The sequence below is a fragment of the Pistacia vera genome, unplaced genomic scaffold (genome assembly GCF_008641045.1).
Source record: "Pistacia vera cultivar Batoury unplaced genomic scaffold, PisVer_v2 Contig474, whole genome shotgun sequence".
Classification (NCBI taxonomy): Eukaryota; Viridiplantae; Streptophyta; class Magnoliopsida; order Sapindales; family Anacardiaceae; genus Pistacia; species Pistacia vera.
In genome coordinates, this window is record NW_022196306.1 from 639,133 (window position 1) to 666,471 (window position 27,339).

The 27,339-nt window shown below is 32.9% G+C and overlaps 4 protein-coding genes across 4 annotated transcripts; 3 read left to right on the forward strand and 1 right to left on the reverse strand.

Annotated features, from left to right (window-relative positions):
• The first annotated feature begins 1,114 nt into the window (after positions 1-1,114).
• LOC116146218 (probable transcription factor At5g61620) lies at positions 1,115-1,990 on the forward strand. Its single transcript, XM_031431621.1, has 3 exons — positions 1,115-1,301; positions 1,398-1,609; positions 1,817-1,990. Exons 1-3 carry the CDS (start codon positions 1,115-1,117, stop codon positions 1,988-1,990), a joined length of 573 nt encoding a protein of 190 aa, XP_031287481.1.
• A 6,482-nt stretch (positions 1,991-8,472) lies between these two features.
• Positions 8,473-10,285, reverse strand: LOC116146220 (hexose carrier protein HEX6-like). The gene is made up of 3 exons (XM_031431622.1): positions 10,153-10,285; positions 9,688-10,010; positions 8,473-9,608 (listed from the first exon to the last, which is right to left on the reverse strand). The coding sequence occupies exons 1-3, from the start codon at positions 10,283-10,285 to the stop codon at positions 8,535-8,537; spliced, it is 1,530 nt and encodes a 509-aa protein (XP_031287482.1). The 3' UTR covers positions 8,473-8,534.
• Positions 10,286-15,572: 5,287 nt separating this feature from the next.
• On the forward strand, positions 15,573-17,883 carry LOC116146221 (expansin-B11-like). The gene is made up of 4 exons (XM_031431623.1): positions 15,573-15,657; positions 17,273-17,383; positions 17,490-17,594; positions 17,699-17,883. The coding sequence occupies exons 1-4, from the start codon at positions 15,573-15,575 to the stop codon at positions 17,881-17,883; spliced, it is 486 nt and encodes a 161-aa protein (XP_031287483.1).
• A 1,070-nt stretch (positions 17,884-18,953) lies between these two features.
• Positions 18,954-22,294, forward strand: LOC116146186 (quinone oxidoreductase-like). The gene is made up of 5 exons (XM_031431597.1): positions 18,954-19,198; positions 19,472-19,613; positions 20,136-20,362; positions 20,966-21,223; positions 21,763-22,294. Exons 1-5 carry the CDS (start codon positions 18,977-18,979, stop codon positions 22,066-22,068), a joined length of 1,155 nt encoding a protein of 384 aa, XP_031287457.1. The 5' UTR covers positions 18,954-18,976; the 3' UTR covers positions 22,069-22,294.
• The last annotated feature ends 5,045 nt before the right edge of the window (positions 22,295-27,339 follow it).

Below are 27,339 nucleotides of genomic sequence, written 5' to 3' on the forward strand. Positions count from 1 at the left end.
AATTGATTATTGATTCTTTGCTTATGATAAGTATGCTTTTAAGTTTACAAATACTACTAAAAATATATTTATTTCAATATAATAAATCATTTTTTTTTTAATGAATTTTAACTTTATCTTAAAATTTAGATTAAATATTACACGATTTACAAAAAAAAAAAAAAAAAAAAAAAAAAAAAAAAAGGTTAAAGTCGTGAGAGAGAGTTGAAATTTTAACCACTTTGGGGTGCAGAGGTTGAATAAGGATTTTGAGGTATTACTAAAAGATTTTGAGTTCAATTCACCTCGTTGCTAATAGAGGTGACATTAGAGGTTTATCTGATCGTTAACTTTAGGGTCTATAGATTAGTAAAGTATACGTAAACTGGCTCAAGGTTTTCTTTTTGACAAGTGAGATGATACTTCTAACACCAGTTAATCAATGAATTGATATCCACGTTATATTCTAAATTTTTAATTATTTATAATTTTAAATCAATAATTTTAGGCACCAGGCTAACTTTATCATGAATGCAAAATTCATAAAACAATAAAACATGTTCTCAACTCTGCACTTATAAGAAGGTAATTTTTAATTTTGGTGATTCGAAAGGATATTGTCTTTGTAAAATTGAAATACAGTACAAAAGAAAGTATTAACAGATTTGTCAATTATCAATTAAGAAAGATTACTATCTATTTTCGTTGTTAATTCAGGAAAACTCATGTAATAATTAATTAAAGCACAGATCTACTTAGATTTTCCTAAAGAGAATTTAATTAAGTGAGCTAAAGTGAATACTAAAACAAAATCTTTTCAAAGAATAATATTAGTCTTACAAAGAGGCATACAAAAAGTCATACAAAGAGTCAAATCCAGTCCTTGAAAGATCTTTCTCTTTTTCTCTTCTTTCAAAGACTGTATTTGACTATTTATATAGCTCTTTGTATGCCTCTTTGTATGGCTAGTATTACTCCTTTTCAAATCCTTAGAGACATCAAATTTCCTTGTCCTTGGCGAAGTTGCAGAACAGGAAACAGCAACTCTATAAAAGCAACACAAGTTTGAAATGGAATCAAACTGATCTTGTAGTAATCTCATACTATTTTAGCTTCTCTCCTGATTTTCAATAAGATGGAGAACAAAAAGGGATGTTTCAAGCTTTTTGGTGTTATTATTTCAGAGCAAAATCAACATCAGAATATACAAAACAACGTTACCAATTCGAATTCGGAGACTTCTGCAGAAGACAAAGCTGAGGTTGAAGTGATTGAAGCTCATCCGAGGAAACGCAAAGCGGCACGTGCGACGCAAATTAAAGGTATATATGATTGACAAGATTTGTGATTGGATTGAAGACAGAGAATGGTAGTAGTGGTGACTTATATGTTTGTGTTATTTTGGATGAATTAATCAGTCAAGAGATGGACGGAGGAGGAACATCAAAAGTTTTTGAGTGGTCTGAAATATTGCGGAAGAGGAGATTGGAAAGGAATTTCAAAGTTCTTTGTGCCCACCAGGACACCAACGCAGGTTGCTAGTCATGCTCAGAAGTATTTTATTTCACAGGCTTCAACTGACCGGAGGAATTTTAGACCAAGCATCTTTGATTTGTCACTCAACCAATCTGTAATTTTTCTAACTCTAATTCTCTTACATTGATGCGTACGCTAATAAGGAATCATGGTATTTGTTTATTCATATTTTGGTATATAATTATGCTTACACAGAAGAATCAACAGAGCAGAAGTCGACTGTGTTTGATCATAAATCGTAGTGTTAATTGGTGTCAATTTATTATCAAACCACTTGTACTAAATTTCTGAATTTTTACAGGTACAACCTCCCAGAAAAGATCAATGGCTTCCAGGAAGTAGTAAAACGCCATCGTTGTTGCCGTCGCCGTCACCATCACCATTACCATCACCATCATGTGTCGAGGCATCGAGCCATCTGAGATCAGCTTATGCACTCATGCCTACACCCTGGCTGACTATGCATTTGCCATAGTTACTCCTTCAACTTCAACGCCTAACTATAATTGAAAGGCTTAATAGTAGATACAATTTTGTTTTGGATTTCTAAAGTTGTATAATCAGAATTAGTAATTTCATTATTCTGTTCTATAAATATACATATAGAGTTTATACAATTAATTGAGAAGTAGATTAGAAATAAATGCGTAGACTTTGGAATTGGACTATTTTTTAATACTATGGATAAACAAGATATGGAAAGAGATGGTGTTAAAGAAAAAAAGAAAGAAAGGTGAGCAACAAAAATTTCACGCTTTGACTAATTGACTTCAATTAATTTTTCATTCTTTTATTTAACAACACTTTGTTGCCGAGACATCTCTTAAGTGATAAACGTATATCGTTTAAAAGATGGTCATTTAATAAAGAGTTTCAAACTTCATGACTTTTTAATTCATTTCTAACTTGAACTAGTATTTTAATCGAATTTCTCAGTTTATTTGTGCTTGTTCGCGAGAATGGTGGAGTCGGGTCTATGGTAAAATCAAATCAAATATTGATTATCTATTTAAAATTTCATTACATAAATTATCATATCTTATCTAGATAATCTTATAAAAAATGTAAAGTCAATTGGTTGCCTTAAATATTTTTCTTTTTGTGTGACTATTATAAATATTAAATATTTTACGTATGTATCAAATTAACTTCATTCTAAAATTATCTATTAATGTCATAATCAAGTTTAATTGAGATATATATTAAGTTAATCTGAAATCCTTTTACGTCCCTCAAGGAGTAAATGTTTATAGTTATATTTTGAATGTTAAACATGTTTAACAAACATGAATATGGATATGAAATTACTTAAAATAAGAAGAGAAATCTAAAAAAAAATTAATTATTTATTAAATTTCTTAATAAAGTTATATAAATAATAATTAAAAAAATTTTGTTTCCAATAATTTTAACTTTATTTGATATATTAGAGGAAGATTTCTATAAATTTTAGCCTTAGCCCAAAATGTCATAAGAAAAATTTATTATAACATAAATTTCAAATATTTATTTAATAGGGTGAATAATTGAGCTTGGATTTATTTATCCATTTTTAATTCATTTAGATATTTTTATTTTCCAATTATAGTGCATATATATCCTAATTTTAACCCAAAGAGTATTAATATTAAGCTAGGTGAATATATATAATAATCAATGCTGAGAGAAAAATATTCCTAAGTTCCATATAACAAAAGATTTTCGAGAGCAGAATATATGATATTGCATGCCGAAAAGGAAAATAAATATATACAAGGAGACAAAATACCAATTAGGAAGACAATTCAGTTGCCTTAAAAACTTTTTAATTTCTCTTCCAATCTATCTCTTTGTGTGAAAACACGAAACATGGTGAAGGAAACAGCAAGAACTAGTTTTCTTAATGAAAAGGGTTGTGTTAAACTCTTTGGTGCCAATATTCATGTTCATCTTGAGAGAGATGAAGTTGATATGAAAAAGGGTATTTTAAGATGTTGAAGTCTTTATATTTATTGTTTTCGATCTTAAAGATGATATTTGTGAATTTATAGTTTTGTTTCTAACTTGTAATATTTAGGAGAGCCATGACGAAAGAAAGAACTCCAACGCTTTTTAATGGCGTTGAAAAAGGTTGGGAGAGGAAACTGGAAAAAAGATTTCAATGGAATACGTGCACACCAAAACCCCAACGCAAATCCCTAGTCATGCTCAGAAATATTTTCTCAGACAAGCTTTAACTGATTAAAAGAAACGTAGATTTCATGATTTAATCAGATTGTAAATGAATTCCCAAGTCGTCGCTTGGAACCTCTGATGAACATTCCACATTACGGTAGGATTCCTTACATGGTAAGAAACAGTTAAAAAGGTTTTAATTGGTTCATTAAATACTATAACTAATTAATTTAACATTATTCTTTTTTAATTCAATATATCTAATTCTTGGAAGCATATGGTTTAATTAAATTGAATAGGGAACAAGTAATGTGCCATGTCTTTTCGTACATTAAAGTGAGGGTGTTCAAAAGAACCGGTTGGAACCGGAACTGATAGGTACCTGGGGTTTGGTTTCGGTTCCTACCTGGAACTGGCCATCAACGGGTAGGTTTCGGTTCTAAATTTGTGGAACCATTATTGTGCAATTCCGGTTTCAGTTTTGGTTTCGGTTTTAATTCCGGTTCTGGTTCCTATAGTTAGGAATCGGAACTGGGAACCGAGACTAATATAAAATAAAATTAAAGAGTAAGGGGGTTCATTAAAACTTTTGTAAAAAAAATAATGTGAATACATTTATATTTATATTTCATAACATTTAAAGTAAGTTGGTTTGACTTTTGAGAATCTAACTTACAAAGTGATGGAGTTTGTAATTTTGAATTTATAATTTATAATTTTATTTTTGTTAACAAGTGTCAGGTGGGGGGTATTTGTAAGTTTTTAAGGGTTTTTTGCCATTTTAAAAACTTTTGGGGGGTCATGAATTTTACAGGGTATCCTGAACCGGAACCAGAACCGTTGTTACAGGTTTCGGTTTTGGTTCCAAATTTCAAGGAACCGTCTATTCCAGTTCCTTCAAAAAATTACAGGGTACCAGAAACCTAACACCCCTACATTAAAGCAATGAAGTACTATTGTCAGCTGTATGCGTTGAGGTGTCGCCTCTGACAATTTTAATGCTCGGAGAGCTTCACCAATGTCAATGTCACTGCAAACCGCTGCTTCCACATCTTCAAATGCAAGAGATGACGATTCTCTCGACCTTCAAATTGGACTGCCTCAATCCTCCCATCAAAACTAGGTTTATTTTATTATACCTCTTTGACCATTTGAACGTTTATTTTACTAATTATTTTGGTATTTGTTATTAGAATCATCTCATATTATATTATGACTGATCGGCTTTAACTTTTCAATAAGATGGTTCAGAAATATTTTTCCAATAAACACTTGTGCATGCATGTGGTAATCTCTGCTTATTTTGTACAATTGCAGAGCTATATGCTGGCTGACTGGAATTTAAGTGTTATTTTTAATGATATTATTATATTTATTAATTATTACATCTCGAATTTATTGTTAATTTGTAAATTGTTGTATTATAAAAAATATATGTTAATTAAAATGATATTATTATCATAATTTTAACTATTTCATGGTCTAATAAAGAAAACCACATAAATGTTTCAGTATTTAACAATGAACAAAGATTGAGACTTATGTAACTATTGTGAATTCGCATAAACATATAATTTATCAAAATTAATAATATGTGAAGCAAATCACCAATTATACAAAAAATATAATAATTTAATGTGATTCGACGTAAAACTTTCATACACTAATAGCAGAAAGAATAATATGTTGATATCTTTGTATAGTATAGGAAAGTGTCAGATTTTAGTTTGAGTAATACTATGCTTACTCACCATCTTACTACCTATCTTACTATCTTTTGTAAATATAACGCATAGTGCAGGTACTATACGTATAGTACGGATACTATGTGTAATTTTAACAAAAATAGTAAAACGGTTAGTATAACTCGTGAATAAGCATAGTATTTTTCTTTTAGTTTACATAGAAGTGAGGTATTTTCTTGTCCCACATTAACTATAATGTTTATTTTTTATGGTTTTAGTTTAATGGTTTGGTTTTTGAAAATAAAAATGTGGTTGAAGTTGAATTAAAAGAAATTGGAAGTAGTTATGGAAATTGATTTCAGGAAAAAATTGAATAGTGTGAGCACGAGTGGAGGGCGCACGGTAAATTTAGAAATTCTAAGGGAACCTTTTGATATTTTACTGATCCACCGTGGATGATGGAAAATATTAGTACAATGTAAATTATCGCATAAGCCCCATACTTGGAAATATTAACATTCTAATCCTATTTTAAAAAAATACTTTTATTCATGTTAAAATCCATCCTAAACACATAAACAACATTATATATAACAAATCAATCCAAAATAACAATTTACTTATTCTTATTCCCTCAACTTCAACGCCTAACTATGCTGTTGCGGAGGAGGGATGAAATATGTGATACCAAATTTAGTGATGAATCGGGCGGGCTATTAAAATATCATTTCAAGTTTAAAATGAATTAAATAATCATAAAGTTTCTAATATAATATCACTTAAGCAATTTAAACATATTGATTAATAGATAAGTTTATATATAAGATTACATAGTTTAAGCGATAAACTTATATTGCTTAAAAGATGATCATTTAGTAAAGAATTTCAAATTTTATGACTTTTTAATTCATTCCAAAATTGAAATGGTATTTTAATCAAATTTTTCGGTTTTTATTTGTGTTTGTTTGCGAGAACGGTGGAGTCGGGCTGTGGTAAAATAAATTAATAAAATCAAATAATGATTATCTATTTAAAATTTCTTTAGGTAAATTACCATATCTTATCTAGATAATCTTATAAAAAATGTAAAGTTAATTGGTGCCTTAAATATTTTTCTTTTTGTGTAACTATTATAAATATTAAATATTTTACGGATGTATCAAATTAACTTCAATCTAAATTTATCTATTAATGTCATAATCAAGTTTAATTGAGATATATTAAGTTAATCTGAAATCCTTTTACGTCCCTCGAGGTGTTAATGTTTTATAGTTATGTTATTAATGTTAAAGCATTTTTAAAAAACATGAATATGGATATGAAATTACTTAAAATAAGAAGAGAAAACTTAAAAAAATTATTAATTTAATTATTTATTAAAGTTCTTAATAAAATTATATAAATAATAATTAAAAAATTTTAGCATAATTTGTTGTTTCTAATAATTTTAATTTTATATTAGAGCAAGATTTCTTTAAATTTTAGCCTTAGCCCAAAATTCCATAAGAAAAATTTATTATAACATAAATTTCAAAGATTTATTTAGTAGGGTGAACAATTGAGATTTATTTATCCAATTTTTAATTCATTTACATATTTTTATTTTCCAATTATAGTGCATATATATCCTAATTTTAACCTAAAGGAGACGTTTGACTCGTATAATTTTTTTATCTTAATAATAAGATTAGCAGAAAGAAATATTACATTTTATCTTAATAATAACTGCAGTCCCTCCAAAGGCTGAACCAGCGAGAAAGGCGACGCCTCCAGCCAAGATGGAGGGCTTGCGGCCAAAGGCTCTGGTGACGGAAGATGCAAAGAAGGAAGCGATAAGACGAGCAACATAGAGAGAAGATGTGAAAGAGGTCAACAGTCGGCTATCAAATTTGCAGTAGTTGCTGATCTTTGTGTCTTCTTTCATCTTCGTGTATACTTCCGGGAAAAAATTCTTCAGAAATGATTCCACTGAGGCAACTCCACCTTCATAATGTTCTTAATCAGGTTCATCTTGCCAAGATAATATGACTAAAATTTTGACACTAATTGTGTGTAATTCATTAATTCAAATTCAACTCTCCAGTCTGCACCAGTACAAATACAATTAAAAGATGGAAAAAGATAAGAGTGGCATATTTTAAATGGTCCTAATGAGAAACAGACAAGGGGCCTACTAGAAAGAAAAACACTGTAGACAAAAACTTGTAGGCCGTAAACTACAACTAATTGTCAAGGAAGAACTCTGCTTGGAACTAACAATTTTAGACTAAATAATAGTGAAATGGATTAGCACTGTAAGAAGGGCTCTTTGCTACACACAAAAAAAAAAAATTTACTCAGCCAAATAATCAAGTTGGAAAAGGGTAAATGAACTTCATTGAAAAGAAATGATTGACGAAAGCAAGGTAAAACATGTAACATACTATATCCTGAAAATTGCTGCAGAGAAGCCGGAGGCTAAGTGCAGTCTAGAAACAATGGATACCAAAGAAAAACTGAAAAATTAAAGGAAGGATTTAAAGGGACAAAACCTGAAATTCCAATATCAAAGCCAAAAATAACTCCTCCCATGGCAGCCATCATAAAGACAAGACAACAAATAGAGTCATTTTGCCACTGTATTGCCTGCCTTCACTAGAAGTTATTGTTAGACCGACTGCCATGGCTGATAGCTTGAATTTCTTCCAAACTCACTCACAGAACACAGAGAAATTAAGTTCAAAGTTGTAGATAGTAAAGACAAAAATAAGCTGCCATCCTTGACTTCAATGATGTAGAGATGAACCATATAAATATCAAAATAAAATATCAATCGAACGTTGGACTTTATAGTAGCATGTGGGGTTGAACATGGAAGATGAGAACTTGAAGTCTTATGACTGGTATTTTACTTGTTGAACAGATTAGACAAGAGAGAAATAATAAAAAGAATATGTGATCACAATCTTCATCGTTGAAGGAGAATTGCATTAATTTGGAAATTATAAATTGAGAAAGAAAAGATTCATGTAATGAATGAATCTTTGCTTTACATTGGATAGAGTTGAGTTAACGATTATCCTTCTATATCTAATATGACTGGCTAGCAGGCACCAGCTGTAGGATAATTTGGCTTGTTTTGAAGCAGAAATAGTAAAAACAAAATTGCAAATTGACCTTTCAATGTATTAATTTTGAGTTTCATGGTTCTTGCATCTCAGTCTCTCCATCCACTTCCCCCACAATTCTTTTCCAAAACCAATGCACCCTCCACACGTTATCCATCTGTTCAAGTGGAATATTTTTAGTCTCTGGTAAAAGAAAGTACACAAATGAGGTCATCAGCACCACCCATCCTCCAAAGAAGAAGAAAATCCCTGACTTGAAGTGACAAAGCATAGCTAGAAATGTCTGTGCAACAATAGAAGTAAAGAGAAAACACACTGCAACAGTAATACTCTGCCCTGCTGATCTGATCTCCAAGGGCAAAATCTCACTTGGAACCAACCATCCCAATGGCCCCCATGACCACCCAAATCCAGCCACAAATATGCATATCAGAACTAAGACTATATAAGCATACCCTTTGCTCAATCCACCATGATCACCTAGCTGAGTTGCCATAATCCCCCCAACGATTATATGTGACACAAACATTTGGATCCCCCCAACTAAAAGCAATACTCTTCGTCCAAGTTTATCGACTACAAGCATCGATATGAATGTTGATCCTGTAGCCATGAGGCTGGTTACAATTGTGGACATGAGCGATGCACTTTCACCTAGACCAACCGTCCTGAACAATATTGGAGCATAGAACGCTATGACAGTAATACCTGTAACTTGTGTAAAAAATGGCATGGCTATTGCCATTACTAGTTGGGGCCTGTATTTTCTTCGTATGATTTTCTGAAATGGGTGTTTAACAGTTTTTGAGATTGAGTTTGCTCGTATTAAATCATCAAGTTCTGCTTGGACATCAGCAGTGCCTCGTACACGTTGCAGCATCAGTTTGGCCTTTTGGTGATCGTTGCTGCGTTGGATTAGACAATTAGGCGTATCTGGAAGGAAGATCGCACCTAATGTTAGCATTGAAGCAGGGACTGCCGCCATTGCTAGGGAAATTCTCCAACCCCAACCACCCTTGATCTTCTGAGTAACATAGTTAACAAGGTTAGCTGACAACGCCCCAACTGCAACGCAGAGTTGGAAGCCATTGTTGATTGCACCTCTGTGTCTTGGTGGTGCCATTTCTGAGAGATAAACTGGTACTGACTGCAGAAAAAAATACATGGAGAATTAATGTTGTGTCAAATATGTATAGATCGTTAAAAAAACAAACAACCAAACCGACCTGATTGGCAAAACCAACTCCAATTCCAAGCAAGACACGGCCAAATATGAACATATACGCGTTAAAAGCGGCACCACCGAGGGCTGAACCAGCAAGGAATGCTGTACCTCCGACCAATATTGATGACTTGCGGCCAAGGGCTCTAGTGACTGAGGATGCAAAGAATGAGGCCACAAGGCCAGCAACATAGAGGGAAGATGTGAAGGCGGTTAATAGTTGGCTATCAAATCTGCAGTAGTTACTAATCTTTGTGTCTTCTTTCATTTTTGTGTTCACTTCTGGGAAGAATTTCTCTAGAAATGGCTCCATAGAGGTCACTCCACCTTTATGTTCCCAACTCAATATGATTAGTTTACTTAAATATAATTTGTAAGTGCTTTTATCAATATTATAATCATAGTAAAATGTGTTTGAAATTTCATTGTTTAGTTACAAAGAAGAAATGAAGATAAAAAATAACAAAACCTGAAATTCCAATGTCATAGCCATAAATAAGTCCCCCCATGGAAGCCACCATACGAGAAAAGACAAGAAATGGAGTCATCTTCCCACTATGATGTCCATGCACAACTTCAGGTTTTGGTAACTCTGGTGCCATGACTGCAGCTTGATATTGATCTTCCGAACTCATATACAGTGGAAGGAGAGAGTTCAAAGTTTCAGACAATAATTAAACAGTTTAAAGAAGCAGTCTTTCTTGACTTGTGGCTGTGAATAGCAAGTGGGATTGAGTTGAAGTTGAACATGGAACATAAGAAGTTTGGCGGTTTCATGAGCTAGCTTCACTAACAGACAAGTAATACCACATTAGAGTAAACAACTTTTACCTACCCAAGTTTTGCCTCAATGACTTTCCCACCCAAGTTTCAAAATATCACTTTTCCACCCAAAGTTTATATTCCGTTTACTGCCCAGAATACACTTTCCGATTCAACAGCCAATAGAGAGCAAACTCCTTCCAAGATGTTGGGGCTTTTGAAGAAGGGATACCGATGAATCTTTTGGTAGTGATAGGTTAAATTTTGGTGGTCGAGATTACTCAGAATCTGACTTGGGAGGGGCAGTTACGCGTTTTACAAATTACTCGATTTTTGATGATTGGCGGGGTCTACAAGAGCAAGGTTTGAGATGTTTTGATGAGTGATTATCGAGGAAGAGAATGGTGGTGGTGCAGGGTAGTAAAGATGTCGGAATCGGCCAGCAATTGATCATAATATAAACTTTGGGTGGGAAAATGATATTTTGAAACTTTTTGAGTGGAAAAGTGTCATTAAGGCAAACCTTGGGTGGGAAAAAGCCGTTTACTCTAGTACATTATTACTAATTAATTCAAACCATTTATACTTGCTGTTGCTGGTTCAATTGGAAATGTTGAAAATTGCGTTTTGGTTTTTAGGTGTTGACATTGCGCTAAGCCTTAAATATGTTAAAATGGGCTCAGTTGAAATGGACAGCCCCATAAGGTAAAGGGCTTAAGCTATATCTGTGGTGTGTAGTCTCTTGTGGGCTCGTTTGCCACTCCATCAAATGGTCCAGCCCTTTTGTTTTTCGTTTAATCAACATTTGCCATGCATAATCCATGTTTAAAGATCCTTAATTCGGGCACCATTAGAAAAAATTAGAAAAAAAAATGAACATCCTATTTCATATCACATGAATAATAAAGGAGATATTTTAATTACAAAATTATTTAAAGCTCAATAACAAGAATATTCATATTGAAAAATGATCCAAGTTTAAATAAAGAATAAGATTCATTCCGGGAAAAGGCTTTTGTAATAATATGTAAATGTAGACCTAATAATATGTTTAGAAAAGTATCAAAATTTTGTTTTTAAAGAATAATAATAATAAAAAGCTTAAAATTTGTCCTCACACATTGTTCATTTGTAAGCATAGAAAGGTACAAGTACAACAAATAATATATAATGTGGAAAGCTTAAGTAATTTAAGCCGTCCAACTTTTAATTTCGTATCGTCTTACCTTTTTAATAGCTATTAATTTAATTCTAATATTCTATTAATGTATAACAATCTTAACATAACTTAACAAAATAGTTAACGACATGTTCCCACCCAAAAACTGGTTCATTGACACTTTCCCACCCTCCAAGTTTTAAAATACTGTTTTACCATCCAAATTAGGGGTGAGAGGTTCTAGGTATCTTGCATTTTTCGAGAAAACCGGAACCCAAACCGCACAGTGCAGATTCCCAAAAAAAGGAACAGGAACTGAAACAGCATAATGCAGGTTCTTAAATTCAAAAAACTGGAACCTAAAATGTAGGTTCTAGTTGCTTTCTTGAGTATCCTATAAAAAATCAATTACCCCTTTATTAGTTTAAAAAATGACAAAAATATCTTAAAAGTTAACAAATACACCCTTTACAAATTTTGATTACTCATTCATTTGTGTCCAATGTGACTTATAAATCCTCTAATCTTTAGGCAACATTTGAATTCAATCAATTCATCACAATTCACATAAAATTCCTTCATCAAAACCAAAACACAAACAATTAATTAAATTAATTAAACAATCATACTATAAATCTATAATTAATTAAATTTCTAATCATTTAATTAAGTATTGTACTAATGTTTACGATGAAATATTATAATTAATTAAATAATTATACTATAAATCTATAATGTAATGTTATAATTAATTAAATTTTTAATCATTTAATTAAGAAATGTACTAACGTAGTAAATTACTAATGTTTATAATGTAATGTTATAAATTTATAATTAATTGAGTAATCATTTAACTATGTAATGTTATAATTAATTAAGTGGTTATAATATAATGTAATGCTATAATTAATTAAGTAATTATTTAAATATAATATAATGTTTTAATTAATTAAATTTCTAATAATTTAATTAAGTAATCATTTATTTATATCGTAATGTTATAATTAATTAAGTAATCATACTATAAATTTATAATGTAATATTATAATTAATTAAATTTCTAATCATTTAATTAAGTACTGTGCTAATGTAGTAAATTACTAATGTTTATAATTGAATATTATAATTAATTAAGTAATCATACTATAAATTTATAATATAATGTTATAATTAATTAAATTTTTAATAATTGAATTAAGTATTATGCTAATTTAGTAAATTACTACTCCCTCTGTTTTTAAATAATTATCGTTTTAAGGGTGTTTTATTTTTTCAAAATAAAAGTTGTCATTGTCTTGTCCTTTCTCCACTTTAATTTATAACCACATCTCCTCTGTCTCTCTTTAATCTTTGTCTTCTCCTTTCTCAACTTTTCGTCATGACCACATCTTCTCTGTCTCTCTTTAATCTTTGTCTTCTCCTTTCTCAACTTTTCATGATGCCCACATCTCCTCTGTCTCTCTTTAATCTTCCCCTCTTCTCCCCTCTTCCATATTTTCCATCGCCACTTCTTCTTTCTCTGCTTCCATCTTTTCTCTCTTTTTCGAACAAAGTTTAAAGACAGGATCCCCGACTGGGACTTTACCGAAGGTCAATTCTTTGACTTTAAGAAGCCACGTTTCGCCGGGTTGCTGTGTGGAGTCGAGGGGTTCGAAGGCGTAAATGGTGGACTGGGCGAGAGAGAGGTCACCATGGGGTAAGGTGTGAGGGTTTGACAGAAGGAAAATTTGAGATCGGAGCGAGGAGGGAGAGGGGTGGTGGACAAGGAGGAACTGAGAGTCGAAATGAGTTACATACGGCGTGGAAAGAGAGGATGTCTATACGTGTGGCAAGGCGTTTAGCGATGGCGTTGAGGAGAAGTGCAGGGAGAGTGGACCAGTCTAGTTGAGTGGTGTCCACGGGAGAAAAAGGAGAAAATGGGTGTTTGTGGTAGTTGTGTAGTAGATTTGAGTTCACTTCAATAGAGATTCAAAAATTGCTTGTCCTTGTTCATTTGTAAGGTTTTTTTCAACTCACATGTGTATTAACTTTCTCGGTTATATCATCAACTTCATTCGTAGTTTCTAATGTTGGAAGAACATTTAAATCAATTTCCCTAAGCACACCTCTACTATTACATTGTTCGGTCATGGTGACTGACCGAACAGAATCAAAGAAATGGAAATGGAAATGAGTGAAGGACGAGAAAATAAAAGACATGGAACAGACTACAGGGTAAAAGAAAAAGAAGGGACGAAGAGTAGAGTACAGAAAAGAAAGGGACGAAGAGCAGGAAATGGAATAAGACAAAATGGTTAATTATTTAAATATGCAACGGGAATGTTTCACACCTGCAAAGTCTTTTCCCACCTGCAAAATAAGGGGAAAAAGTTGGTGGGAGAGACAAAATTTTATTTTTATTAAAACTTGTGCCCAACCTTAAAACGTCTTTTAAATAGGAACAAAGAGAGTAATATTTATAATATAATGTCATAATTAATTAAGTAATCATTTAATTATGTAATGTTATAATTAATTATTTGATCATACTATAATGTAATGTTATAATGAATTAAGTAATCATGCTATAAAATTTTAATGTAATATTATAATTAATTAAATTTTTAATCATTTAATTAAGTATTGTACTAATATTTATAATGGAATGTTATAATTAACTAAGTAATCATTTAATTAAATAATCATTTGTTTATAATGTAATGTTATAATTAATTAAGTAATTATACTATAAATCTATAATGTAATGTTATAATTGATTAAGTAATCATTAAACTAATAATGTAATAATGTTTATCAATTTATCATATATAATTAATTAATTATTATTTTACTACAGATATAATTAGAACTTGATAATTGAAGTAAATAACTAAATATTATATTATTATTCAATCAAATATTCAAATATATTATTTTATTAAAAAATAATTATTTTAATAACATTAAAACACTTTTAATTGGTCCTAATTCCAATTATACACTTAATTAATCAAAATTTTAATATTAATATATTATAACATATTAAAGTTTTTTATATAGTGTAGTTTATATGTAATAAGTATAATTGTATGTTTATTTAATTAGGTTATTATAAAAATTTAACTGTTTTCATTTTAATTTTTATGTAAAATTACATAGACCCCCTAATTCTTCACAGATATTTCATTTCAGCCTAGGTTCCAGAACATGTTCCAAACCAAGTACCTGCTGCAAGTTCTTTTTTCCAACTTTCGATTTCGGTTTTGGTTCATCTACATGTAGGAATCGGAATCGGAACCGCACAGTGTCGGTTCCAGAAAAATGGAATCGGAACCTACCCGCACAATGTCAGTTCCGGGTAGGTTCCAGTTCCAATTCTACCTGTAGGTTCCATGTCTACCCGCTACCTGTGCTCACCCCTAACCCAAATAATATGTTTCTCTCTGATTTGATTGGGAAATATAGTGATTTATGAAAAAAAACCCCTCTTCTTAGTCTCTTCCATTGCCGGTAATTGCCATCAGCGTTGGGGAGTGCCGACAACAAGAAAATACTACAAACAAATATTCCTCAGTTGTCTTTCAACTCAACAAACACAAAAACTGAACGGATCAAACTCAATTAATCCAATTGAAACTCGAAAAACCCTAGGGTGAGGAAGCTTCAATAGCCAGCGATTGGTGAGCAAAAGAGATCGAGAATGTCGAGTCTTTTGGAGAGGAGGATCCAGGTAGTTGATTGATGGTGGGAGGGATGATTTCTGACACTGGAAACGATCGAAAATTGGCTTGGACGTTGAAAGGTCATGCGATGCACGGTTGGCGATCGGCAAGCAATGGACGGTGATGGAGGTTAGGGTTTTGTAGAGTGGGTTGTGGGGAGTGTGATAGTGGTGTCTAGGGGAATTTATGGCAAAGAAATCGACCGAAAATATGGCTTGAAGAGTTGGCCGTGCGAATGGTGGTGGTGGTAGGAAATGGTGAGTGATGATGGCAAATGGAGGCTTGGGCTTTGTTGAGGAGGTGATGAGGATTCTGTGGGTGGTCTCGGAAATGATTTGGAATGCCAAGATCGGTAAAAAAAGGGCAAAAACCGACGGCTATAACGCTGCTAACGTGTGCCATCCCTTTTTTTTTTTCTTCTTTTACGACCATCAAATGTTTGTTGACCATTCTGCTCTCATTAATAATGGACTTTTGGTTATTTTTCCCTTTCTAGCAACGAAAATTATTAACAAAATTATGCTTTAAGTACTGAAAGGGTATTTTAAAAGTGAATAGATATGAATTTGTCAATGTGTCATTTTTTGAGTGAGAACATGTCGTTAACTCCTTAACAAAATAGATACACAGAAATTTTGAAGTGCAAAATCGGGAGGAAAAGGATAGATTCTGTGGGTGAGACATCATTCTCATAGAAGTTGAAAAAAAGCATATTATAGTTGATTTTATACACAAATAAATCCAAACACTTAGCCATCAATATACTTATTACGGTTGAATAACGTCGACCCAAATCAATAAAATATAAATTAACATGTGCAATCAATCCGAAATTAAGGGTCCCTTCAATTCAATCACGGTCATGAATCAATAAAATCTTTAAAAAAAAATTTACACAATCTCGAGGGATTAACTATAAATAACCACTATCAACGGCAAAATACATGGAGAAATTTGTATTTAATCGAATAATTATCAAATTAATACAAAGAATAATATTATACATACAATATTTTTATAAACATTCCTCATACAACATTATGTGATAAAATATGATTGATTAATTTTAAATTAAAATTAAATTTTTACCTAATAATCTTTTCCCACATAATGTTGTGTGAAAAATATTGTATGTGTTGTATTATTCTAATATAAATTAAATGTTGTAATCAAATATCAAAGAGGTGGCCTAGCTTCAAACCGACAATGGTTTTTTCTACTACATTTAATTTATTTAAATCTCTTACACCAGGACTTAATTCAAACACATGCAATAATTAGTTAGAAAAAGATCATTAATTTCAATCCAAATTAATATTTTCAGACGATTTGATGTGGATAATAAAATCAATGTGTAATAACCAACCGTTACGTGACTGAGTGGTTCACTAAGAACTCTTAAGTATATTATTCAAGAGGTTTCGAGTTTGAATCTCTCATCGATTGTTAATAAGAGTGATCACTAAAGCTCTTATCCGATCGATAATTCTAAGGTTCCTAAAAATTAGCTAAGGTGCGTATAAGTTGACCCAAACACCTCTGATAAACACAAAAAAAGAAAAAAAAAAAAATCTATGCATACACGAGAGTGATGATATTATAAATTGAAGGTTTGAATATACAATTTTATTGAATTTCGGTTCATGCAAAGTACAAATTTCTATAAATTGAAACTTGATTACATGCATATATTCAGGGATTACAAAATTAACGTAAAATTTGGACGTCAAGACAAAGACTTAAATGGGTTAATTGAAGTGGGGATAATGAAGAGATTGGCCGTAATTAAATAAAATTGTGATTGCATGGATTGATGGCGACTACGCACATGCTTTTGCTTCTATAAATACCAGCAATTTTCCGGATTAATAATCATAGCTAAAGCTGATAGCAGTTATTATATGTTGTTTCTGAAAATGGCAAGTTTATTCCTCTACTATTTGGTAGCTTTCTTTTGCTACTTACAGCTTTCTTCTTGCTTCTACCCAAAACATTTGAACTTGTCATCCACTGGAACCCCCAGTGGTCGCCTGCCGGAGCCACCTGGTATGGCAGCCCAGATGGTGCCGGAAGCGACGGTAATGTGTATAAATATTTATATATATACAAGAGAGAGACATGCATATATATGTTTTATTATTAATATTGTTGAGTGAATTATTTAAATGTTATTCATGCATGCAGGAGGTTCTTGTGGTTATGGTAGTGCTGTGTCTCAGCGTCCTTTCTCTTCTCTTGTCACTGCAATTGGCCCAAATCTTTATGATTCCGGCAAATCCAATATGCACGGTAGACATAAATTCAATACAATTAAGATATATACTAGGTTAAATTGGTAACTCAAAAGTTTGATGGGGCGGTATAAATTTGCAGGGTTGTGTGTGATTATTCAGGGAAACAGATAGTGCTCCATGTGGACCAAGGGTCAAATCCAAACTACTTTGCGGTGGTGGTTGAGTTTGAAGCGGGAGATGGAGATCTCGGAGCAGTTGATCTGAAGGAGGGTTCGGGGTCAGGTGAATGGAGGAGCATGACACAAAATCGTGGGGAGCGGTTTGGAAGTTGTCGACTAAATTGACATCAAAGTATTCGGGGAAGACGCCGGTGGCCTCAAGGATGGAAGGCGGCAGCTAGTTACAGATCGGTGGTTGAGTTTGAGTTTGAGATCAAATAATTATAAATAGGTTTAGTGTGTTAAGTTAGAATTGAGCACCCACAATTATGGAGAAGATCTTGTAATATTCAGGTGCCGGCTACAGCTAGTTTTAATTAATATCTGCCAAAAATGTGTAATCCAATGATTTTTATAAAGAATGAAATACCCCATATATAAAGGTTTTTAATATTTTTAAGGGGTTTTATAATATTTTTTGTGATAAATATATAATTATTTCCAAAAATAACAATTGTTTTATCATTTAATTAATAATTTCTAGTATAACATTACACAAACAACTTTTTCTATAGAAAAAAGTAATTCCATTTATTTCAATATATTGTCAACCAAATAATAGTTTAATGACACACTTTTTCAGTCACAGAATTTTTAAAATCCCACTTTATTATTCAAATTTATATTCTATTTTCGATTTCGGTATCATTGTAACCTCATACAATTCTTATTCTCTTTTTCGATCATCACTCACCAAAACCTCACTCCTTCGACACCATCAATTGCTAATAATCAAGCGATTAGGGTTTGTACAGATGTCTTTCCTAAATCAAATTCGGATTAATTCTAACTACCAAAATCTAACCTTCATTATCAAAGGACTTATCAGTCAACTCTCTTTAAAAGTCGTTATAATCTGAACCGAATTTACTCTATAATGATATTTGAAATATTAATTTTAATAATAAAATAATAATTTATAAATTTATAAATTTATAAATAAAAAAATATTGTTCAACCATTATTTGAGTAAGAAAAAGATGATAACTCTTAAAAGAAATATATATATATATATCATCTTTTTCAATATGTATAGGAAGGATTCGAAAAAAAAAGGTCATCTAAAATTCTAAATCGAAAGCCCAGCTGGCCAGCTCTAAGGTCTCACTCAACTGTTATTACACACAGTGATGTTCTTCACCGTCCCCATATTCCATCCAGGTACACTGAAAATGGGTAGTCAACAGCACTAATAAATTGTCAATACTTTGGTTTAATAATGGGAATATTAACGTCACTTAGACTATCATATTTAGCTTCCGCTCCACACCGTTTCAATCAAAATTCAACCCTCTTCTTTCTACACAATTCTTCCATTTTCACCTCTCCACCACTTTTCTCACTTAGACATACTAAACTAAAAGCACTTGCCACCGATTCTGCATCTCCAATATCAAATATGGTCAAAGCCATTAGGGTTCATGAACTTGGCGGACCTGAGGTTTGTTGTCTGTTCCTTATTTCCTGATCAATTTGTGAAATCCATTTCTAGTTTTGTATTATTGATTCCAATTTATGGTTGTTTTATTATATTACACTACCGTTGAATATGAGATTTTTATAAATTTACCTTGTATGCAATCTGGGTCATGTATAATTTTGCAGTTTAATTCTTAGAAATGAAACATTAATATGGGGGATGCAAGAGTTGTTACTAAGTTTTGTAAATGGAGATGTTTTCTGTATAACTTATTATTGTGCGTGATTATGGTAGGTTCTGAAGTGGGAGGATGTGGAAATAGGGGAGCCTGGTGAAGGCGAGATACGCGTGAGAAACAAAGCGATTGGGCTTAATTTTATCGATATTTACTTCCGGAAAGGCGTTTATAAGGCTGCCACAATGCCCTTCACCCCAGGTGTGGCTCTGTTACTTTATATTTCATATTTTCCATTTTCAAGAAAGAATGACTCCTAGTTATTTTAACAATAATTGCTTATTAGATGCATTGTGCAAGTTATTGATTATGGCATAGCCCTTGTTATTTTCTTCTCTGTAGACTGTAAGTGATGTGTAAGTTACTGCAAGATGCTATGTGTTTAATAATTGCTAGAAGATTATGAATAATACGTGATATCTCATCTGAAATTTGATTATGACAATTTCTTAAAGTATCATTTTTGTTATGTGATCTTTTTGGTCTAAGCTACTGCCACATTCATTTGGCTTTATGTTCTTCAAGCAAGTAGCAAGCGAACTCCTTTGGTATTAGAAATTACTTTTTATATTTGATTCTAAGTTAATTTAGGTTGCTGTGTTTTTATGATATTAGATTAAGTATACCTGCTTGTTGAGCCATGGTGCTAGGACATTTGCTCATGCAGCATCGTGAATAAATCAGCTGCAAGGCTATTAAATGACTTTCGTTTCTCTATTGTAGGTATGGAGGCTGTTGGAGAGGTAATTGCTGTGGGCCCTGGGCTTACTGGCAGGGAAGTTGGAGATATCGTGGCTTATGCTGGCGGTCCAATGGGTTCATATTCTGAAGAGCAGATCCTTCCTGCAAACAAAGTGGTTTCTGTTCCTTCTTCTATCTCACCTGTTATTGCAGCTTCTGTCATACTTAAGGGTATGACAGCTCAGTTTCTACTTCGCCGTTGCTTCAAGGTAGGTATCATGTGCATCTTCGAGCATTTGCTCTTCCAAGTTCCATTATCGGGGTATGAAATAGTTCTTGGCCAGAAAAGTTATATGATACAAAAACTCATGTTGGTTGCTATTTTTAAGAATTCCTGCTTGGATCAAGTGGATTAATATTTGGACATTTTATCAATGATTGTACATGTCAAAGTTGTTGTCATAAATGTGTGCAGAATGAGCCACATAGAGTATTTTACTTATAAAACATAGAAAAGAGAGCAACAAAAAATGATTTTCTGGAGGAAAACAATTGATTTATTAATTATAAGCTAAATAACTGTATTGGGAAAAACATTACTTTTAAGTAAGTTATCCTTGAATTGGACGTCTCTATGGCTAGCAAAAACAAAAAAGTTTGGCATATGGGCATTCTCCGTGTATGAAAGACTGTTAGAATAAAATGCCTTCATCATGAATGTGTTATTTATCTTCACAATTTCATTATTTTAGTCATTTTAATAATGATGTAGCATGATTGTCCGGATATCATGCTGACCTGTTAGGATAGATTGATTCTTCTTTTCTTACTTCAGTAGTAAAAAGGATGTGATTCTCTTTTTATATACACAGGTTGAGCGTGGACACACAATTCTTGTTCATGCTGCAGCTGGTGGGGTTGGATCTCTGTTATGCCAATGGGCAAATGCTCTGGGTGCAACTGTTATTGGCACTGTCTCAACTAAAGAGAAGGCAACTCAAGCCAAGGATGATGGATGTCACCATGTTATAATCTACAAGGAAGAGGATTTTGTTGCCCGCGTTAATGAGATAACATCAAGCAATGGGGTAGATGTTGTCTATGATTCTGTAGGAAAAGACACCTTTCAGGTAACATGACTTTATTCTCCTTATGTACAGATGGTTGAATCAATGGGAAGTATAGTATTGTACATAATAGGGTGTGTCACAGAAGCAGAATCTTGACTAAACCTTTTAAAGTGGATACACTTAAATGATGCTCATGTTTTTCAGTGTGCTTTTCATGTTAGCTTATATTAGTCGCCAGGAGTGCATCTGTGATAGGATAGTTGATTTGGAATTTAAACAACTAAAAGTTTACTGTATCCACTTGAGGACAAATTGGGGGATTGTTCCTTGTTGTCCCATAAGGTTATGAAGCACGTTAGTTATATTATTGAAAGCAATTTGATCCTAGGCTAGAACTGATTAATTGTCTTGAAGAATTTAAATTAATAATGAAGTTGGTTTAATAAAATTTTGCTAAAATGCAATCCAGATTGAACCGAGTTGATCCATTAAGAGTTTTGGTTGACGTAAACGGTTGTTGGGTTTAACAGGTCTCTCTACTTTGTTCTCTTAAATTTGTTGGGAGTCAGTTCTTAACATCTAAGTTTTACCATATTCAGGGATCACTGGCATGCTTAAAGCTTCGGGGTTACATGGTGAGTTTTGGGCAGTCTTCTGGTATACCAGATCCAGTTCCCTTATCAGCACTGGCACCAAAATCTCTGTTCTTGACGAGGCCTTCTCTCATGCAATACACGACAACCCGGGATGAGCTGCTAGAAACTGCTGGGGAGGTATTTGCCAACGTTTCATCAGGTGTCTTGCGGGTTCGTGTAAATCATACATACCCTTTGGCACAAGCAGCACAGGCACATGCAGAGCTGGAGAGCCGAAAAACATCTGGATCAGTTGTGCTAATACCATGAAGGTGAGCAGTCTGTTTCATCTTACACAGAATAGATGGAGGTTGTTTGGTCAAGTGTGTTGTGAGCCTTGCTATGTATACAAAGATCCATGTCCAGTAACTATACGTGGTCAGCAAGAGAACTTAGAGAAGTCGTGTTTGTGGTGTGGTAGCAATAAAAATGTAGAATTCTGGACATTTGAATGGTTTTGCTGCTTGTAATCATGTTGATGGTACTTTGCTTTTGGTACTAGTATGGAGTGTGGTTGTGAATATAGAAGATGAAGCAATTGATTTCGACATTTATAACATTCAATATAAACTTATTACAAATATATTTGTAAATGTGATATTTCATCTTAATAGGAGGCTTGAAAATCTGTGTTAAATTTGTAATACGAAAAAGATTCAATTCAAGCATCCATCTTTGAATTTTGGTTTAATTAATTAATTGAAAGTTGAAACATCTAGTAAAGCTTCGCCACTCTCATTAATTATTTCACAGCCTTTGAACTCCCACGCATTCACATCATCACCCGTTGAGATTCTTTGACAAGAGAACGTCTTATTGGAACCTTCCAAGGAGGGGCGTCTTTGGACTGAGCTTAAGAGTAGCGGGATGCTCAATTGGGTTAATAGGAAGGAAGGAAGTTCCTCAGAAACGATGAGATGGAGAAATTAGACGGTGAAGAAGAAGATGTACACACAGATTGGTCCCCTAAGGAGATGAAGGAGAGTCGGAAGAGAAAGCGTGCGGCGCACATGTTTATTACTAGCTGTGAGAAGAGTAAGAAGAAGAAATGGACAAAGAACTTAAGTTCTAGATGGTCGAAAGAGGTATCAAATAGCTGGAGTGAACATGTTGAAGATATTGAAGGAGAAAGAAACGGTGTTTGGGAAGCCGATATTGCGGCTGGTGTTGAGATCGAAGACGAGGAAACTGATTGGCGATACCGGTCTATTGGATCATTTGTTGAAACACATGGTGGGGAAGGCAACACCAAGGGGACAAGAGAGGTTTTGAAGGAGGCATAATGCCAACAGAAAAATGGAGTATTGGTTAGAGAGCACTGATTTGGTTAATATTCGCAAAGAGGTGGAGTTGAGGATCCTTATTGGATTCCACCGCCTGGTTGGAGCCTTGGTGATAATCCGATTCAGGATTTTGTCTGTGCCATGGAGTTCAAGCTGCTCAAAGAAGTCATGGCTAAAATGGAGAGGTTACTACGTGCTTGTAACTTGTTAATTTCCTTATAACAAATTGTTGTTGAATAATACTAATATATATGTGTTTTGTTTGGAAATCTACTGTAACATGCAAGAGCTCCATGGTCGAAAACAATTAGATTGACGCATGATCGGTTGGATCGTCTTTTTGGTGTTGACAACAACTGACGATGGTTGTTGATGGCCGATATGAGAATGTTTTTGTTAATTTATAAATTTTTATTATAAAAAGTAATTATTAAATATTTTGAGCGAAATATAATGTAAAAGTGAACCAAACAGGGGTACACTTTTTGTTCTCTATACGAGACAATACCACCAATATTAAAAGAAAAAGAAGTAGTGGTCCTGAATCTCCTGATGGTCACGTGACTAGGCTTTCTTTACATTATATCCTTAATCCTTATATATACATTGATGAGTCGTGGCCCTATTTTTAGTCAACTTCAATTACAATTGGAAAAAGTAGTTTAAAGCGACAACACGTTTAAACTTTAAAATGTTAATTTTATTATTTAATCTTATAATATTCTTTTATAACTTTTGATATTTATAATTTGTAACTTAATACTTCGTAATTGGTTTATAATTTTAATAATTTGTAATTGATCAATTTATAAATAGATTTTATTTATTTATTATGTGTCTTGTCTATCTGATCAATTAAGTTAGAAATTATCTATTTATTTATTATGTTTATAATTTTTAACTTAATAATTCTTGGTTTATAATTTCTAACCGATCATAATTAATCAGTTTATAAATAGGTTTTATTTATTTATTATGTGTTAGAAAAAATTACGAAAGATTAATGAATGAGTAATGCTATGGGTACTAACGGATTTTACTAACCAGTGTACTAACCTTTGTTAAAATCATACATAGTACGGATACTATACGTATAGTACGGGTACTATGTATGATTTTAACAAAGGTTAGTATACTGGTTAGTAAAATCCGTTAGTACGCAAAGTATTATTCTTAATGAATTTATTACATCTTCGAATTGGCTTATGCAGACAGCTAGCTAAGGTAGGTCTTTGACCCACGCGCTTCCACTCTCACTCTTACTACCTCTGCGCCCTGCGACTCTAACTATATCAGTTTTATTATAAATTTAAATAATTTTTCATTTATATTAAAACGATGATACCATCGCTGGATCAAATGTAACCCCAGGAAGCCGATTATGAACCTTCCGAGAAGGGGCGATGCTGGAATGAGCTTAAGAGGAAGAAAGTTCAGTTCCTGAGAATGCTGATAAATTAGATGGTGAAGAAGAAGATAATTAATAATAATAAATAATCAATAAAAAAGGACTAATAACAGTAATATAATTATTGTTGATAATTTAGTTTTATGTACGGAGTTGTAACTCTGCAAAACCATTTGCATAAACAATTTGTTGATTAATCATTCAAACTTCGTTTACTCCTTAAAATAACAACTCTTTTAAAATCAGACCGAGAAGAATCTCAAAAAAATGTAATATTTATCAATGCTTTCAACTCTGAAGCCATTTTCTTGCTCGAACTTTTAACATCTTTATGTTATGAAGAAAGAAAGAAGAAGAAGATATGTTCACTAAGCTTGCATGATTATCTAGTTCTCTTCTACCCAAATCTCTACTCTTGAATTTGAGAATGATTATTGTAGAGTACAAAGAAAATTAGCATGATCGCTTAAGCGATGCGAGATATCACTTAAGTAAATCATGGCTTATGTATATAGGATCGCTTAAGCGATATATAACATCGTTTAAACGATCTATTGTTATTCTATTATTTTTGTTAGTTCTTAGCAAGAAAGTAATATATAATAAATATAATATTAATATAAAATTGAACTCTGCAACCATATGCTTTGCACTCTGTAGACCAAGAGAGTGCCAAAATTTTTTAGAAACTTTTTCACTATGAACAATGGCTCCTGTTATCACAATAAGTTTTTCAGCACAGCTGCTGTAACCTTCTTAAGCGACCAAGGCTAAATAGACGGGATCGCTTAACTGATTAAGGGTAATTTACTTCAATATCTCTTTTCCAAGTTCATGGACATATGTTTAATATAGACGTAAACATTCTACACCATATATGTTTAATATAGATGTAAAAAAACTATATGTTTAATTAAAATATAATAACGGTCATGTTCCACTGAACGAATCGTACACCTTATATGTTTAATATAGACGTAAACATTCTACACCATAGATGTTTAATATAGACATAAAAGAACTAATTTAATTAAAATATAATAACGGTCATGGTCCACTGAATGAATTGTACACCTGATATATTTAATATAGACGTAAACATTCTACACCATACATGTTTAATATAGCTATAAAAGAACTAATTTAATTAAAATATAATAACGGTCATGGTCCACTGAACGATTCGTATACCTTATATGTTTAAGATAGCGTTAGTCGCTTAACCGATCTTCTGAAATACAATAAAAATAATCCAAATATAGTGGATCGCTTAAGAGATCTCATTTCTCGCCTAAGCGATCCTGTGTATTTAGACTTAGTTGCTTAAGAGATCTGGTGGTATTTATGATATCGCTTAATCGATTATACACTTTTACACTTGGTAGCTTAAGCGATTTACGATCTTTTAAGTGATCATGAACAAAGAATACATAAGTGCCCACACGAACAATCGCTTAAGCGATTGATAACATCACTTAAGCGATCATTTGCTTTTAACCTTAGTTGCTTAAGAGATTTGTAATCGCTTAAGCGATCATGTCCGAGGCAGAAAGAATGAACTTCTGCTCAGATGAACGATTGCTTAAGCGATTAAGTGTATCGCTTAAGCGATTCGTCGCTTTCACTGTTGGTTGTTTAAGCGATCATTTCCGAGGCAGAATCAACATCTGTCCAGATGCAATATCGGTTAAGCGATCTTTTGTATCGCTTAAGAGATTGTTCGCTTTTACTCTTGGTCACTTAAGCGACCGCTAATCGCTAAAACGACCATGTCTGAGGCAGCATCAACATCTGCCCAGATGCAAGATCGCTTAAGCGATTCATCTCTTTTATTCTTGGTCATTTAAGCGATCCTTCATCGCTTAAGCAATAATGTCCGAGGCAGAATCAACATCTACTCAGATGCAAGATCGCATAAGCGATTGTTCGCTTTTACTCTTGGTCGCTTAAACGATAGTGTCCGAGGAAGAATCATCTGCCCAGATGCAAGATCGCTTAAGCGATTAAGTTTATCGCTTAAGTGATTCATGGTATTTACTCTTGGTCGCTTAAGCGACCATGTCCAAAGCAGAATCAACATCTGCTCAGATGCAAGATCGCTTAAGCGATTGTTTGCTTTTACTCTTGGTCGCTTAAGCGATCTATGATCGCTTAAGCGATAATATCCGAGGCAGAATCAACATCTGCCCAGATGTAAGATCGCTTAAGTGATTCAATTTATCGCTTAAGCGGTTCATCTCTTTAACTCTTGTCGCTTAAGCAATAATGTTCGAGGCAGAATCAACATCTGCCTAGATGCAAGATTGCTTAAGCGATGCAAGATTGCTGAAGCCATTGTTAGCTTTTACTCTCGGTCGCTTAAGCGATCCTTTCTGGAAAACTCTTTCTCGCTTAAGCGATATATTTGGTCACTGATAAGAGCTTGAAAGTAATTATTTTATTAGGGATTTAATTGGATTATTTGTGGAAAAATGTGTTTAATTTGTGGAATTTGAATTAATTATTTCATAAATACATTTTACGGGATCACGGGTGTATTTTGAGTATTTTCAGGTTCAAACCGATATTTGCAAGAAAAAGAATGATGTCGATGGAATTCGTGACAAGTAGGAACAAACGGTGCAAGAATCGGAGTTGAAACGAGAAAGTTGTGACGTGTCGAAGATACAACGTAAAATCTGGAAATCCTTCAAGATGAGCATGCTTCGATATTTCTATCATAACTTGAGCTGTAGAATTCAACGATTCTTATGGAGTTGGAAAGCTTATTTAGAGAACTACAAAGTTCATGTTGATGACTTTACCAAATTATGAATATCATAGACTCGTGGGATAGAAAGAACGATCGCC